The sequence below is a fragment of the Zea mays genome, chromosome 6 (genome assembly GCF_902167145.1).
Source record: "Zea mays cultivar B73 chromosome 6, Zm-B73-REFERENCE-NAM-5.0, whole genome shotgun sequence".
Taxonomy (NCBI): domain Eukaryota; kingdom Viridiplantae; phylum Streptophyta; class Magnoliopsida; order Poales; family Poaceae; genus Zea; species Zea mays.
This window is the reverse complement of record NC_050101.1, coordinates 98,951,306-98,968,025: the sequence shown is the minus strand read 5'-3', so window position 1 is coordinate 98,968,025 and position 16,720 is coordinate 98,951,306. Positions and strand designations below refer to the sequence as shown.

Genomic DNA, 16,720 nt, shown 5'->3' with positions numbered 1-16,720 from the left:
GAAGCCAAAGAAGAAGAAAGATCACAATGCCCCTAAGAAGCTATAGGTCCATTCATGTACTTCTCAAAGGTTGAGTGAGCTGTACAGTACTTTCATCCAACAATGTCACTTTTAAATACCATACAACCGATATTGATGCCAGTACCTGGTGCTGGGTAAGTGAAAAGACATGCATTTCATCATATTCTGATTGCAATTATGGACTGCTAAGTGCTAACTATTGTGGTTGCCATTGTTTTCAGTCCCCTGGGGCCATTTGTTCCTGCACCTCCAAAGATAGTGATGCATATGCTGAGAGAGCAAGGGCAACCTCCTCCGTTTGAACCAAATGGCGCACCACATGGCAGCACAGGAATGCTCGAGTCAATGATGGGTGGTTCCGCACTGATTATAGCTATGCCTCCGAATTTCCGCCATGACCATCGCCGTCTTAGAAGGTTTATCCCCCAATTCCAGAATCTCTTCTTCCTCATGTTTGCTTGCTTTTGATATTCATCTTGCTATTATGTTGGTGTGAAGTGTTGAAGGCGTATTATTTCTTTTGTTGATGAACTTAGAAATGACATTGTATTTTTTTGGAGATTTTTAGTAACGCCATGCAGCTCTTACGTGGCTTTTTTGCAGTTATAACGACCTCGATGCCCCTGATGAGGAAGTTACTGTCCTTGACTACAGAAGCTTGTAGGGTCCAGCATCCATTGGAGATTTGGGCTGTTTCCTCTTTATATGAAGGGAAAAAAGGAAGGTTATGGACAAGTAAATTAAGTTTTTGGTCGCCTGTGTATCCTGTTAGATTCCGTTGCAACATATGAATAGCCGGAATTTCTATTTGCTCTCGCGTTCGTCGAACCATACTCCGTGAATGAGCTGCGGTTGCTACAGTTGTTTGCCAATTTTCTTTAACACAACGCTGTAGTACTCCCTCTGTCCCAAAAAATAAGACAAATTTCTTCTATAATGTTCTTGATGGTATTTGACTCGCTCACTGCAGCAGTACCCAAATACCATTTATTCTTCTCTAATGTTCTTGATTGTCTTCCATGTCACATTTATTGGTGTTGCATATTTGGGTTTTGTTTCTAGTATGGCAGAGAAAAAAACAGAGATGATTAATATAATACAAAATTGTGCAGTAAGTTACATGGTGACATTGTTTCACAGTGTCTTCCATTTCAAATAATGTTATTTGTTACCTGTGTGTTACCTTTTTTCCATGTATTGTCTTATTTCAGGTTAACCACATAGCTTGCTGTGTGGTTTACAGCCAATGTGGTAACAGGACTGTTTCAAGCGACAAATCTATTGATCGTAGAACTGCTAGCTGGATTGTATTATCAGTTTGGACAAGGAATGATGACAACACACTGATTTCAAGGCTATTGCTCCTCCTGGGTATGCTCCAGTTAGAATTGCTAGTGATTACCCTCTTCTCTCTAAATGGGCCATTTATGGAGAAGTTAGTATACTGCACATTTTCCTTGTAAGTTTATTATTAATCATGTCTGATAACATTATTAAGATGTTGGGATTTGTTCACTTGTATTTTAACAAGTTATGATTGTATCGTGACAAACAACCATGGGTTGCTAATAATTTGCACATTTATTTACAGTCTTCAGATGATGTAGCAGGTATTATCCGAAACTTGGTAAATTCACCAAACAGTCTTATTAGCAGGTAAATTCAAGTAGTAAAAGGTGTGTCTGCAGCAACTTGTTAATAATTATTGCATGGATGGGGCAGTAGGCATTAGAAGATTGTGGCATTAACCCTCTGGTGGTTCTACTTATTTGACATGAGACTTAAGTACTCAGAATCAAACAAAACAATACATGGTCTACAATTCAAATATGACTCCTAGCAAACTGAGTATGAACAAACATATAATAAATGGTATTTGGGTACTGCTGCATTATACTTCATTGGAGAGTCGATCATAATGGCATACCTTGGTCGAGGCCTGCACGGTTGAGCAGTAGCAGATATCGTTCCTATCCGGTGTTGGGGCAAGCTCCTTCACATTCGGCCTTCCTCTCCAGCGGCACACTGCATTCTTCTCCAGCGGCACACTGACGTGGGAATGAAGGTGGCGAGGCGGGGAATCTAAGGGGGCAGGGCGGGGGAATGAAGTGGTGCGGGATTGAGCAGGAGATTGAAAAGGGGTTTGAGCAGGGGAACTAATTGATGACGGCTCCGTGGCGTTGGTTGGCGGATAGCTCGGGGCCGTGCTCGACGGGCGTGCGCGTAGGGAGCGACATGACAGTGGGATGTGCGAGCGGTAACCGCGCGCGTAGGGAGCGGCACGCGCGCGCAATCGCGGCGGGCGGCCGGGCGGGCGCGACGTGCGCGTGACCCGCGCGCGTTGGGCGGGGAATCGTGGCTGGGTGGGGGCGGGCGGGCGCGCGCGGGATCCTCGGCGGCGTTTGGTTGCCGGGCGGCGGGGAATTGCGGCTGGCGCCCGCGAATCGCGGCGTTGGGCGCGAAATCCCGGCTGGCTGGGGGCGGGCGGGCGACGGGATGCTCGGCTGGGAATCGTGGCTGAGTGGGGGTGGGCGGGCGGGCGTCGGGATCCTCGGCGGCGGTTGTTTGCCGGGCGGCGGGATCCTCGGCGGGGTAGTTAGGCGTGCGCGCGGGGTCCGCGGGAGTCAGGGGAGAGCGGGGGCAGTCTACAGATGAGTCTTAATAGTTGTAGAGATTCATGGTGCACCAATATACCATTGGGCTCTGGAAATGTCACGCTTTCAAGAACTTAGAGCTTATGTACATCTAGAGTTCCAAATACATTTAAATGATTAATCTAAGTCAAACAATGTACACCATAGGACTAATCATAAAAGACCTCCATACCTCCAAAGCAAACCTACCATTTCCTGTGAGTATAAGTTTAGCTTAAAAAAGAAAAAGCATGGAATCTTTGACTGTCTACAGTACAGTGTTTTTAGAATGTCTGATTAGTTACGATTAATTGGCTGATCGTAACTCCAGTGCCGATCAAGGGTAACGACGCGATCAGGGCCTGCTCGTCCGATTAATTTAGGAACGATCAGCCTGGCTGGCTGGATTGAAATGTCGGCCCAATGGTCCACTTCACTTGCCCAGCGGCCCAGTCCAGCTTCTTTTTTCCCAATTCCCACCACGTGAGCATAAGCTGCACAACCAAACCAAGTGCCAACAGAGCAACGCCCAGGAACACACGACACGAATCAGGCAACCAGCTGCCGAGGGAGGAACCCTAGCGGAACAGGTGACGGCGGCGCGCTACCGGTGACGGGGGATACGGCGGCATCGTCCTCCTCGGCCCCTCCTCCATCCCCGGCGTGGCGGCGCCAGCAGCCGGCCTGCAGGTACGGTCTCCAGTCTCCAGATTCAGATCTTGTCCCTGTTTTCTGGTGTGCTCTGTTGTACTGTAGCCTGTAGGTATGGGCGTATGGCTGTTGGCCTGTTGCTGCCCATGTCCATGTTTGTTGGTTTTCAGTTTTACTTGGATGCTGAAAGCCTGAAACCTTCCAGTGATTATTTGCTTCATGTTGTAGTATGGCTGTTGGCCTGTTGCTGCCCATGTCCATGGGCGTATCACGTATGGCTGTTTTCCTTGTTGAAAGCCTGAACCTGAAGCCATGTCCATGGGCGTGTAGTTATATATATGAAGGTTGATCGGTTCCTATAGCCCTGGACGATCAGGATGTCTGATTGACCGATCAGAGCCCGGTTAATCGGGCTGGTCGTCGACTAATCGTGATTTGTCGGCTGATCGCCCCTCTGGCGATCAGCCGATCTGAAAACATTTCTCCAGTAGAGTGTGTAAAATAGGGGACGCGGAACTGTAGTCTGTAGATGACGTTGTTTAACACTGTTTGCAGAGAGAAGTTTGAAATAGGGGATGAGATAGGAAATATGCTTGAGATAGCCTTACACCAGGTGGTATCGGTTGGGAGAATGACTTATTGCTCCTAGCAGACTCTCATGCTTGTGTTCCAACTGTACACCATTACAAGAAAGAAAAATGCAGATTATGGAGGAACTCTAATCTGTTTACAGTTCCGAAAGCTCCAATATGTGTGCGTGTGTGACATTGTAACCGAAATTTCTCATGTACTTCCTTTGCGTCCACAAATTCGTACATGAAGGGTTGGCAGTTGGCACATGCTGATATCTCACGTAGTGTTCATAGATTCTTACAGTAATACATATCTCATGTAGTCAGGTAACTAAAGTAGGTCTTTTAAATAAAATTTGCTGGGACTAAAGTTTAGTCCTCATTTTAGGATGGTGAATCAAATACAAACAAGTGTTCACACATTACAGTAAGCCCACATATCATAATCTTATGGTGACAATCACAACGTAACCTGAGTCTTTCTTGGCTTTCTTGTGCTCATTGTACTTTTCTTGCTTCTTGTTCCATAGCAAGCTATCAAATGACACCATAGGAATTATTGCATTCTTAGCTTTTGCCTTTGATATTGAACTTCATGGGAGAGGGCGGTCAACGAGGCTAGACATGGCGCAGCCCCAAGGCTGTCGTTCTGGCTTTAATCTTTACTAGAAAAAGGAAGCGCCCTATCGGGCGCTAAACACTTTATGCAGTAGGAGAATAAATTAAACCATACGTTACACCTTATAGGACACATTTTAATGCGGCCGCAAAATTAGGCAAAGAAAGCCACAATGATTGTGGACCAACAAGCTTTAACAAGTAAAAATGATGTACATTGTCTCGACTACTAAACGAATTCAGCAATGACATATCTAGCTAAGCCACCATAAGCTAAGTAAAAGCTCATATTCTTGTGGCTAATAAGAGATGCATGCTCAAGAAACAAAGTATATATTGTCCTAATTCAAGTAGCAGTTTGCGCCTTCTAAATGTAAAATGGAACATTATGCAATAAAACATACCTTCCTATACGCAGAACCAGTAGGGAACCATCCTTTCTTAGTTCTGCAATAAACTGCAATTGCAGATGTCACAACAAACTGGACATATCCAGTTAGGATTCTTCTTAACCTCTAACACACTCTCGCCATACCTGCATCCACTATAAAGTGTCAATCCAGAAACTACTAACTGTCAAGTACGGCCACACATGGAGAAAAGAAAACAGAGTTCAATTCACATTTACATGCATATTCATCTCATCGCCATCGAAGAAGCCATCATTGTATTGTGAAGTAAGTTCAACTGGAAAGTTGAGTAGTGCATAGTTTTGATGAGATGCCCCATGATAGACAATCTATGAAGACTTTGTTGCCGATAGAAAAGAACAAAATCCCCATCATTGAGATGCCTCTCCACCTAGGGAAATCCGACACAAAATGAATCGAAGACATAAAAATTTCCAATGACATTGTCTAGAAAAACAGCAGCTTCTACAACCAAAGTGAAGTTGATACTCACCTTGTAACCAAGCTCTAGATGCTGATCGTTTCTTTTCTTCACATATTGAAGATCAAGCCTCTGACCATCGTCCATGATAATATATTTTGCACCGGTCTTCCCTGGGGGAGGGTGAGGCCCATATACGAAGGGTTCCTTCAACCTGAAATCATTGGATTTAGCTGCAAATGACCAGCAAAAGCACGCTAAGTAAATAACATTTATCAATAAGAAAATTGGTTCACCTCTCAATATTATATGGATTGATAGTTTCAGGATATGTCAGGTTCAGAGCAGTACAACATGGTACGCCAAGCTCATCAATGTTTATGTTTGGATCTAGTGTGTAAACTGTATAGGCCGAGAAATGAACATACTTGCCCATTAAGTTTCCTCTAATGCAGCCTTCTATAGCTTTCAGTCTGCTGCAAATTGATTCAATAGGTCTTCCAGAACGCTGCATGGCCTGAGCATTGCAACAAATAATTTCCCAATTGAGGGTCACTGTGTCCATCGGGCTGCAGTTTCCCCTCTCCATGGTCTCTGCATGCTCTATTTGATTCACCGATATTTGTCTGTACCAAAGAAGAAATAAATAAATAAATGGATAGTCAATAGCTGTTATCCCTAGAAACATGTTCCTCACACACCGTAGACAAAACAAACCAGAATAACCTTTTAATGGATCGTTCCTATTCAGTGCTTCGGTACTCATTTTTTTCTTTCGAACAGCAGAAAATTTTAATTTTTTTATGGCAATGAAAAGAGACAACGAATGACAGCTTTATCAAAATGTCTTGTCCATTAATGGCTAGCTTTGAACCTTAATAGTGGATTGGCTAATTAACCAGTAGTCTACACTGATTATTCAACCAACAATGTAACAGCCTATTTGATTTACATGTAGCCATTCATCCACTCTATTCGTAAAAACTATACTAATATATGCACAATCCAAATTTGTGCAGTCATATGTGAGCCATAAATATTGTGGAATCATAAATCTGTATTATAAAACTGTGCAGTCATATGTGCACACAAGAATCCAAAACACGAAGACACCTCTCATATGACTACTTTTTCTCTGCATACGTGATAGGCAATTAATTTGCTTGTCAGCCTCTTTTAGATGTTACACGAACATGAAGTGCACCTAAAGTACTAAAACAACTGAACTCCACACAAAAACATTTTGAGATGTGCTAGCAGCATGTAGATTTAAATAGAAGAATTGCCTTTGCACGTTGAACTGTTGTCCTAATCATATCAGTTTTCACTGCTCCTGTAATAGTACCAAAAGGATCATCTTCATCGGTGAATATAAGAATTCATTTACTGACGGCCTTCACTAATCTAAAAAGTTTCAAATGAGGTAGATGGAATGACTACATTCAGACAGGCATTAAGCGGCGCAGTTAAGGAAGAGATAGCACTGCGTGCATGCTACATTCACTTTATCGATCAAATACCTACACAAAACTGATGTAGTCTATTTTGCATAATGTGAATGAATGCTGCTTCACTAAGTGGTCCTACATGAAAGGTTGATGTACAAAGGATGCATAACATGTCAGTAGGTAGTAGCTCTCAATAAACAACAATTTGTTATTGGATGTAAATTACATGCTACTGCTCAAAACAAGGGAAGTGGTCATACATACCCCTTGTGTAGTAGCGCCTGGGCAACCAAAAAGAACATTACACAGAGTATTCTCCTGAGATCCAGCTTTTGTTCCACATTGACTTGCAATGGTGCTCGCAAAAGAATCTGTGATTAGTCGAAACAAGGATTATAGACAGAAAAGCAAACATGATTGTTGACTTTGCCTGCTCTAACACCGCACGAGTGAATTTTGATGCAACCATGCTTAGGATAGGTTTTACAACAACCCAAATAATCCTGACAAAATCAAGAGCGACAGGAGCATATCGATGGCTCCACAAGCAGGGGCCTTGTCATGGCCACTTGCACCAATATAGTCGATCTCCAAGGCATGAAGGCGATGAAACAAATCTGACAAGGCTGCTAGCGAGAGAAAGATGGTGCTGACTGTGGAGGTGAAAAATAGTCAACCAACGAAAACATCAATGGAGATTGATTAACAGTAGGATAGCATAAAGGTACCCTAGTGCTATTCCACCCTAGCTGAATCTAACTCACCGCAACCCAAGTCTTCAGCACTGTAGCGCATTCGTTCCTAGCACTGCTTGGCATGGTGCACTGGGTCGCCGCAATCGGCATGGTAGCTGCTCTCCTGCCTGCGTGAAGGAGCCAGTGCCGGCGGGCCCTGTAGCCGCGTCAGTGAAGCTAAAGGGAATGTGGGCCTGTGGCAGCGGCGACGGCGGCACGGGTTGTTGGTCGGTGGGGGACGGGGCCGACTGGTGTGCGTCGCTTGGCATGGTGGTTGATCTCCTCCTAAGCCTGTGCGAAGGAGTCGGCGCCATCGACATCCCCCGTAGCCGCGTCAGCGAAGCGGATGGTCGGCCTATGGCAACGGCAGCGTCGTGGGTTGCTAGGCGATGGGGGCCAAGGGTGTTGTCGGCCGGTGTGTGTCGTCACTGAGGAGGCCAAAGTCGTCGTCACAGGAGGCCATGGATAGCCACGCATGGCAGTGTTAGGGTCATGCCTTGGGCTCCGATCCCAACCATGGCCCACGACGGTGGCGTTAGGGTGACGACGTTACCTGTGGCATTGTTTAATGTTGTGGGCAGGCGCGACGGACTAGCCCAGCCGACGCCAGGGACGCATGCTTGGCGACGAGATTGGAAGGAGCCTGCGGCGCGAGTGTCGTGGGAGAGAGGTGAAGGGCGGGACCGAGAGGGGTGTGGTATGGCTGTGGGTGAAAATTTTGCGTCCGTGAGGGAGTTTTTGTGTCCACGTGCACACGCATCAGTTTTGCTGTTCACCTTTTCTCTGGTGGCACGTGTCGGGAGGACGGAGGCTAGAGGCTAGAGGCTCACAGAATGTGGATAGCGGGCACGGTTTACAAAACCGTTTTAGGTGGGAAAACCGGTACCCACCGGTAACAGACTAACGGTTTACCACCGGTAAGCTGGTGAAAACTGGTAAAAATCGACCGGTTTGGACAATTCAAACCAATTTGAATTTGTACCGGTTTATCGGCGAAAAACCGACGATAAACTGCTCTAAACCGCCGGTTTTTGCTGTTTTTTACAGAAAAATGGAAAATTTTGACAGAATTTATTTGTAATTTGCTCAATTCACATTGCACAGTAAATATTAATTGATCCACACGACATATGTTCACAAAATAACATACAACATACATATGCAACTACAAACTCCAGTTCTTGTGCAACAAACAACCAACGAACTTCGCAATACTCAAATACAAGTTCTTTTACAGTTCTCCAACGAGGCAACGACACATAGGTCGACTTATTTCACAATACTCATATGTTCAGCTCGAGCCATAGTGATAATACTCAGGCATGTTGGAAGGATCGTGATATTGTTCTAATCCATCATAGTGATAGTGATAGATCTATACAAAAGATATGACGCCCTGTTTGGATCATTGGAATTGAATTCCTTTCTAATAATAGTAATTTAGGCATATATCAATTAAGATAATGTGGTTTTATACAAAATATATTTGTATACTATTATTAGCAAGATGTCGGAGATATTTATGTGCTACATTTTTACTATAGAGGAGTGGGACGAAGAGTGTCATGTAAGTTACAGAGTAGAAACAAATTCTACTAATGCATAAAACCATTTCCTATCCTCCACCCCATGAATTTGAGATAGGCTTATATATGAACTTTGGAAAGTGGTGGAATGTCAAATTCCAAACTAAATAAGTTACTTTATTGAGTGAATTCCAATTCCTCTAAAATGAAGGGATCCAAACGTCCCGTGAGATACATTAGCGAGAAAACAAGAACGGTAAATAAATACTTATGCACAAGAACGATACATTAGCGAGAAAACAAGAACCGTGGTCCTGGTATATATATATATATATATATATATATATATATATATATATATATATATATATATATATATATATATATATATATATATATATGAATATGGCGGTGGAGGGGTCCATAGTTTCCATACCCATACATGATCGATGGTGATACTTCGCCTGGTGGTCCCTGTCCCAGTTGCCATTGTCATGCATAAGGGTTCTAGATTGGGTCTTGTCCCGGTTGCCATTGCCGAACTGTGGTCCACAAGAACTAAACCATAAATTATTGGACATTCACATTTAACAATAACTAAACCATAACACATTACCAATAACTAATACATAAACCATAAACCATCACATATATAACAATACTAACTCATCTTTACATATAGCATATATCATCTTCACATATAGCACTTAAACTGGGCAAAAAAATAACATCTAACAGTAAATCATCTTCACATATAGCATATAACGGTAAACAAGACTAATATGCCTAAATTGACCATTAAATGCCTAAACTGGAACTCAATCTTGGCATTAAATCCGGTTTCCCGGCAAAAATTGGCGGTTTACCGGTCCAAAAAACGGTTTACCGCTGATTTTCGGTTTTTATGTTTTTTTTTTCATTTTTTTTGAATTTGGGATGGATTTTGAAAAAAAACCGGTGGTTAACCGAAACCGCACCTCTGCGGTTTTGGTAAACCGTTTGGTTTACACCGGTTTTGTAAACCATGATAGTGGCTGAATCTCCTTCAGGTTTTAATAGAAGAGATTATTATAACACTATATACCATGTAGTGATTGAACTGTCAGACTTTTCCTTTCTCGTAATGGAATGTATGAATTTTCGTTGTAAACATTCAACTTCCTGCAGCAGAAGAAGGCTTTCTAACTGAGGGCCCCCCTTGCAGCAATTTTACAAGAATTTCTTAACCATTTGGTAATACTGAGCTCTGATCAACAACGATAATAACTTTATCATTCACTCAGTCAGTGGAATAAATGACGCGACCATCACCTTCCTGGCACGGATGACCCTCACCTTCCCACCCTTTCTTGTCCGGACAGCGCGCCTGCCGACTAGGGTTGGGGCGTCGCTCGCCGCCTTGGCCCGCGTCGTCGCGGAGGCCCTCCTGGACGGGGTCTGCCCCTGTCGGTCTGAGGTCCGAGCCCCGTCTCGCGGATCTCCAGGCCGCCCGAGCCGACGCCTGCTTCCTCGGTCCTCGCGTCCTCTCCAACTTGCTGCCGGACCCCGCCCCGCGCTCGTGGGTCGATACATATCAAGCCCACTATATATATTGGCCCGTCTGTGATACGGGCCAGGCCCCTTTTGAATAGCTCTATCGTCTACGGTCTACCGACTATTGGCAGAACCGCAAAACTGCTACCCCGTAGGCGCACTTGTCGCCACCCCATCGTGTGCGGCGAGCTCCACCATCTGCCGGCGGGATCTTGGTGGCTAGTCACCCATGAGTTTTCTCTCCTCTTGAAAGTCGCCTAGAGGGGGGTGAATAGGCGAAAACTGAAATTTATAAACTTAAACATACACTAAGGCCAGGGTTAGCGTTAGAATTAAATTCATGTGCGGAAGATTGTTTCTCTTACTAAGAGTTGCTCAATAGATGCGGATGACGTTTGGGAGCAAACTCAAATCAATACTAGCAAGGAAACTTTAGAGAGCGGAAAGATGGCAAACAAATCAAGCAAAGATCAATGCAAGTGAACACGGTGATTTATTTTACCGAGCTTCGGTTCCAAAGAACCTAGTCCCCGTTGAGGAGGCCACAAAGGCCGAGTCTATTTCAACCCTTTCCCTCTCTCAAACGGTCACTTAGATCGGATGAGCTTTCTCCTTAATCGCTTGGGTCAATAAGACACCGCAAGGATCACCACACACTTAGGTGTCTCTTGCTAGCTTTACAAAGCACTCATGAGAATAAGAATAGGGAAGGATAAAGCAATCCAAACAACAAGAGCAACAAAAGAACACAAATAATCCTCTCACAAGTCTCTAAGCACTAGAGTTGATTTTGGGAGCTTGGAGTGGATTGAATGCTTTGAATGTGTCTTGGAGTGTTTGTCTTTGCTCTTGCAAGGAATATGAAGTTCAGAAAACTTGGATGCCATTGAAGGAGGTGGTTGGGGGGTATTTATAGCATCCAACCACTTCCTAGCCATTGGCTGTTTTTGCTGGCGATGGGCACACCGGATAGTCCGGTTGTGCACCAGACAACCATTGTTCACTGTTCGGTGCGTGCCACGTCAGCACGCCCGTTGGGGTTTTGGAGTGGACGACCGTTGGAGCCTTTGTCCTGTAGTTGCACCGGACAGTCTGGTGCCACACTGGACATGTCCTGTGTGCTCTGAATTCTCTGCTCTGACTTCTGCCGTGCATTGTTCATCACTGTTCACTTTCGGCAGACGATCGTTGGCGCAGGTTACCGTTGCTCCGTTGGCTCACCGGACATGTCCGATGAATTATAGCGGAGTGCGCCCTGAAGAAACCCGAGAGTGGCTGGTTTGAGTGCTGCTCGGCCTGGTGTACCGGACACTGTCCGGTGCGCCACTTGGCAGCACACTCTGAAGTCTTGCTCTAAATATTGTTAAGTCCCCAACTTAATTTCTTTCTTGGTTTGTGTTGAACCTTATGCACCTGAGATAAAAACATCTAGGCAAACTAGTTAGTCTACGTGGTTTGTTATGGACGTCAACCACCAAAATCGATTATAGGAAATGATTAGGTCCATTTCCCTTTCACCTCTCCCGTGGCTGTAGTCCATTCTTGTTCCCCTCTCCCATGCCCCATGCGTCAAATTAATCCGGACTGTCTGCTTTATTTTCCCCCGGACAAGAAGGAACTCGAGTAGTTGTAGTTTAGCAGATTTTGCAACCGCTTTTAATGGTATGTATTGGGCTGTTGGATAGGACTGGGAGCGGAAGAGTAAAAAAAATCGATCAGTGATCTCTCCTCCAAAAGTGTAGTCTCGGACCAAAGTGAGGTCGATTACTTCAGTTTTATCCCCCTCAGTTTGATAGGTGCGACTCCAGCACTTGTACTTTCTTATTATTTGGGTTTTGAGAATTGGATGGAGATGCTTGGTGACAGCAAAATTCAGTCACGTTCAGAACTTCAGGACATTCAGAATTTCAGTGACCGTTTCTTCTTCAGAGTTTGTTTTCTTATCAGTGCTGGTTGGTCAGAGTATTTTCTCTGTTAGGTTGTTAAGGTTATTGAGCCTGCACACTTAGCGTTTGGGCGATTTTGTAGGAAGACCGTGGGTGAGTGGAACTAATGTTGCACTCGAGCTGGGGGATGGCGCAGCTTGCGGTGAGCGTGTTGACTGCAGTTCGTGTGTCGTGTGCGTTTGTAATCAGTTTGGTTCAGTTTTCATATGTATCGAATAGAGTCCAGAAAAGTAGATATGTGTGTTTGAAATCGCGTTGAGTTCCTGAGTTCACTGTCTTCAACTCTGGCGAACAACTCCGGCGTTTGCTAGAACACTTGGCAGGCTTGATTATTGGATTGCTGGCTATTGAGTTTTCCAAAGAATCGTTCTTCTGGTCTCTTCTTTTGAAGAATCGTTTTCTGGTTAGATGGTGTCATTATACACTTGCCAGCGAAAAATCTCCATCCTTCAAGCCTTGTTCGTTTCATCCAAATGGTTTGGGGATGAAATGAACAAGGTCTCAGATTTGTTCCATGTGGTTCTATTCTTGTAAGTAAATTATTCATATTAGTTTGTAAGACACTGAGACGTAGGTTCCAGATCCACCATACTTTCACTTTGTTCTAGAGACCCTCCACCTGTAATTATGGTTTAGTATTTCCATATGGTATTAAAATATACAAGCATCAGTACTAATTTTATTTGATTGGATTAGATCAAGATTCTAATTATCTGTATAGATTACTGATAGATTTTACTTTATTGGATTAGATTGGATTGGTTGGGGTCCATTTGCTGCAATCTGTTCGCTTAATTTGATGACTTCACTCGATTCGCTAAATTCTTTGCAGAAGATTAAAGGAGCCCCAGGAGCCCCAACTTTCGGAGGACGACCCAGCTGCCTTCAAAGTTCAAAATCAAAATGACGGTGGTGAGGGTGGACGAGAACCCTGCGCCGGATGGAGAGAACTCTCCCCTAGACGATGAGTACGTCTCGGCCGACGATGAACACGTTGATGATGAAGACAAGGAGACCGATAGCATCGACGACTATGAAAACCCCAGCGGGACGCCCCAGATGAAGAAGGGTCCCTGGTCGCCCGAAGAGGATAAGCGTCTCAAAGACTACGTCGAGGTACACGGCGCGGGGAACTGGAATAAGGTGCAGCAGAATGCCAGGCTCAACCGCTGTGGCAAGAGCTGTCGTCTCCGCTGGACGAACCACCTCAGGCCCGATCTTAAGAAGGAGCCTTTCAACGCTGAGGAAGAGGAAAAGATAATCAAGCTTCACATTAGACGGGGCCCCAAGTGGTCCATGATGGCCTCATATGTAAGTGTTGCGCTCGCTTCTCTTCTGCAGTTTCCTGCTTCCTTCCTGCATTTGCATTCAAAACTTCCTTTTCTGGTATCTAATATTGGGTTCCGTAGATGTCTAACCCAGCTTGCTTTGGAATAAGAGGCTACAATGTTGCACCTGCTGCTGTTCTTCTTCTATGTATTTTCGTTCACATTTTAGCAACACCTACTCTGTAGTCATTATCCTCACCTTTGCATTTCTCTTTAGACAATTCATCATTTGCCATTTATAAGTTTACCTTTTCTCTTTCTCCTGGATTATCCTTTAATATGTTATTCGATATCATTACCTTTGTATTTCTCTTTGGACAATTCATCATTTGCCATTTATAAATTTGTTTGTTTCTCTTGCACCATCCTTTTAATAGGTTAATCAATGCTCTGATATTCCCATATGCTTGAGAGCTCGTGCAACTATCATATATTTTAACACTTCGAAGGTGTTCTTGTACTTTTTAGGTTGTTTCGTCTCTTACTAGATCTTAGCCTACATGACCTTTAAGATGCCAGCACCATTGTAGCTGCAGTTACTTTTCAGGATGCCATACTTAATGTTGATGTTCATTTTACCTGTGTATTTTGATCATGGCACATGCCTCGAACCTTGCTACCTATTGCTTTACTAACTTGATATGTGTGGCCAAGTATCCCTTGTTGGATTGTTGATCGCGGTGGTAGATGTTGAATTTTGTAGTTAAACGTGGACAATGTCACTTTATATAACTATTCCATGGCTAGTTATGGGAAGTAGATATCGATGCTACTTTTAACTATTCTGATAAACTGAAATATCTTTCATTTGTGGTGTTTCTATTATTTGTGTTTTGAAGGCATTTCATGATATTTTCTTATTCTTCACTCACAGTAAATTTTACCTTGAATTTGTAAACCATTTTCACTAATTCAATTTGACCTCGTTGGACACAAACGTATTGTGTTTATTTCAGTTGCCTGGCCGCACAGATAATGAAATAAAGAACTTTTGGAATACCAGAAAAAGAAGAAAACAGAGATGTGGTTCGCCTCTCTATCCAGAATATATGCTTTCTCAGGTTAGTCATAAAGACATGGACTTTGAAACTCTTGGAGAGTCACATGGCAAGAAACGGTCAAATGAGTGCTCAAAAGAAAAGGTTGTTGATGTGCAAGAACTTGTGGATGAGTTAATTGTATTTGAGCACCTTGACTATGGTAAGGATATAGTGTTTCCAATCAGACCTTTGAAATGCCATGCATCTACTGGCAGTGTGCAAATTTCTGGTGACATTCGGAAAACCTTTTGTCCCACTGATTTGAACTATGTAATGACAAAGAATCAGTCGGTGCCTGTTGGTAGTGCCATTGGCAGTGGCTATCCAGTATATGGTGGCAGACTCTCTACTTCAGGGACCATATTCGGTTCCATTCAGACAGAGATTCCTTCGATCCAAAGTTCCAGCTATAGCCCAAGTAATGACTGGTTGGCTCAATGTCCTTCGGCTTGCATTGAGCAACGGATTCCAATGGAATGCAATACAATATCTCAGTCAAAAGCTTACCTTATGATGCATTCTTCTTCAGCTTTCTGTGCCCCTGAACATGATGCCTGTTCTGAAACTCAAGCTCCAGACTTATGTTCAGGTAAGTTTTCTTAAATGCTTTCTATCATCGCAATATTGTGAACTTGGTATGCAAGACTTACTTTTGGTGTTTATAGGTTCAGATGTTGTTTTCGACCCCAGCCAATGTTATCCAGTTGCTAGTTTTTCTGATCTTGGGATCTCGGATACACCACTAACATCAGGTTTCTTGAATGATATAACACTAGCAAGTTTGTTGAATGTCAATTTGAAGGACCTGTCACATCTCAACCGACAGGAACCTACCAATGATACATCACTTGGAGGAGCAAGTTTATTGAATGCTAATTTGAAGGACCAGTCACATCTCTCTCAGTGAGCTGGAATGCATGTGCCTGACTTGTGGGGGCATGGTTTTGAAATTCTCAGGCCAACTTTCCTTCACTCGAGAGCTTGATAGAGAGAATTCACGAGGATGGAAGAGTAGCAGAGAAGACACTGGACCTGCCAATGTATGCCAAGTACAAAGACTCGCCTTATCTGAGAAACCCTTCGAAGCACGGGAGTACTATCGGTGGGACCCAGGCTGAGATGGATTCCAAGTGAGAAGCCCCCTGGAGGGCCACTAGATAATCTGTTACTTATTTGCCCTATGGTAAATGCGTCGGTGTTGATGCAGAAACAATTGGACTCATTGTGAGCTTACTCGCTTCTTTTCGAAAGTAGTTAGTATTCCTCGAAGTGGTGTTTTTACCTTGTAATAAAGGAAAAAAAATAAAGTGGGGTTATTGAAACTTGAGAGTCAAATACTGAGATGTTATGCGCGTTTTGATTTCTGAATTAATCGATCGGTATCACTTGTACTGTTTTTATACGACGATGCTCGAAACCATTCATTTGTCATTTTAATTTGATACACTTGAAGTCAACAATATGCTTGTCATGTATCTGCCCATATGTCTGTCACTCGTGAACTCTGTATCAGCTGAGTCTTGTTGGCTGGCTTGTTTGGGGGGCCGGGGGACATGAATCCATATGATGCGTGTTGCTTCTGTCGGGATCTGTATATATAAGGCACCGCCTGCAAGTGGTTGCACACTTATGCCACCTAGTAGGATGGCTTTCAGATGGTAACTGACTTTGGAGCTTCCTTGTGGCTAATCCATTAAGCTTTGGGGTGTGGTTTCTATAGAAGAACTGAAGATTATATATTGTTGAACAAATATATTTGAGTGGCTTAGGTTTGATGATGCATGGAAAGTGAAGTAAAAGCCTCCTCAAGATGGGGTGTCAGTTGGCACTAACTGAATT

General features: G+C 43.7%; 2 protein-coding genes across 3 annotated transcripts; both read left to right on the top strand.

Moving 5' to 3' along the window:
• The first annotated feature begins 102 nt into the window (after positions 1-102).
• On the top strand, positions 103-734 carry LOC109940477 (serrate RNA effector molecule-like). Its single transcript, XM_020540012.1, has 3 exons — positions 103-155; positions 243-437; positions 625-734. The coding sequence occupies exons 1-3, from the start codon at positions 103-105 to the stop codon at positions 683-685; spliced, it is 309 nt and encodes a 102-aa protein (XP_020395601.1). The 3' UTR covers positions 686-734.
• Positions 735-3,150: 2,416 nt separating this feature from the next.
• LOC100273858 (uncharacterized) lies at positions 3,151-16,336 on the top strand. Of its 2 annotated transcripts, none has more exons than XM_008649349.4 (4): positions 3,151-3,344; positions 13,349-13,824; positions 14,798-15,470; positions 15,547-16,283. In XM_008649349.4, the coding sequence occupies exons 2-4, from the start codon at positions 13,417-13,419 to the stop codon at positions 15,786-15,788; spliced, it is 1,323 nt and encodes a 440-aa protein (XP_008647571.1). In that variant the 5' UTR covers positions 3,151-3,344; positions 13,349-13,416; the 3' UTR covers positions 15,789-16,283. The 2 variants fall into 2 exon arrangements, with proteins under 2 accessions (XP_008647571.1, NP_001141727.1); NM_001148255.1 differs by having other exon boundaries at positions 3,206-3,344; positions 13,346-13,824; positions 15,547-16,336.
• Positions 16,337-16,720: the final 384 nt, after the last annotated feature.

Excerpts from the sequence above, each read along its gene's own strand:
- LOC100273858 (NM_001148255.1), top strand. The coding sequence starts at position 13,417 with ATGACGGTGGTGAGGGTGGACGAGAACCCTGCGCCGGATGGAGAGAAC. Across the intron at positions 13,825-14,797 it reads GGTCCATGATGGCCTCATAT|TTGCCTGGCCGCACAGATAA; the intron begins GTAAGTGTTGCG and ends TGTTTATTTCAG. Across the intron at positions 15,471-15,546 it reads AGCTCCAGACTTATGTTCAG|GTTCAGATGTTGTTTTCGAC; the intron begins GTAAGTTTTCTT and ends TGGTGTTTATAG.
- LOC109940477 (XM_020540012.1), top strand. The coding sequence starts at position 103 with ATGTCACTTTTAAATACCATACAACCGATATTGATGCCAGTACCTGGT. Across the intron at positions 156-242 it reads ATGCCAGTACCTGGTGCTGG|TCCCCTGGGGCCATTTGTTC; the intron begins GTAAGTGAAAAG and ends CATTGTTTTCAG. Across the intron at positions 438-624 it reads GACCATCGCCGTCTTAGAAG|TTATAACGACCTCGATGCCC; the intron begins GTTTATCCCCCA and ends GCTTTTTTGCAG.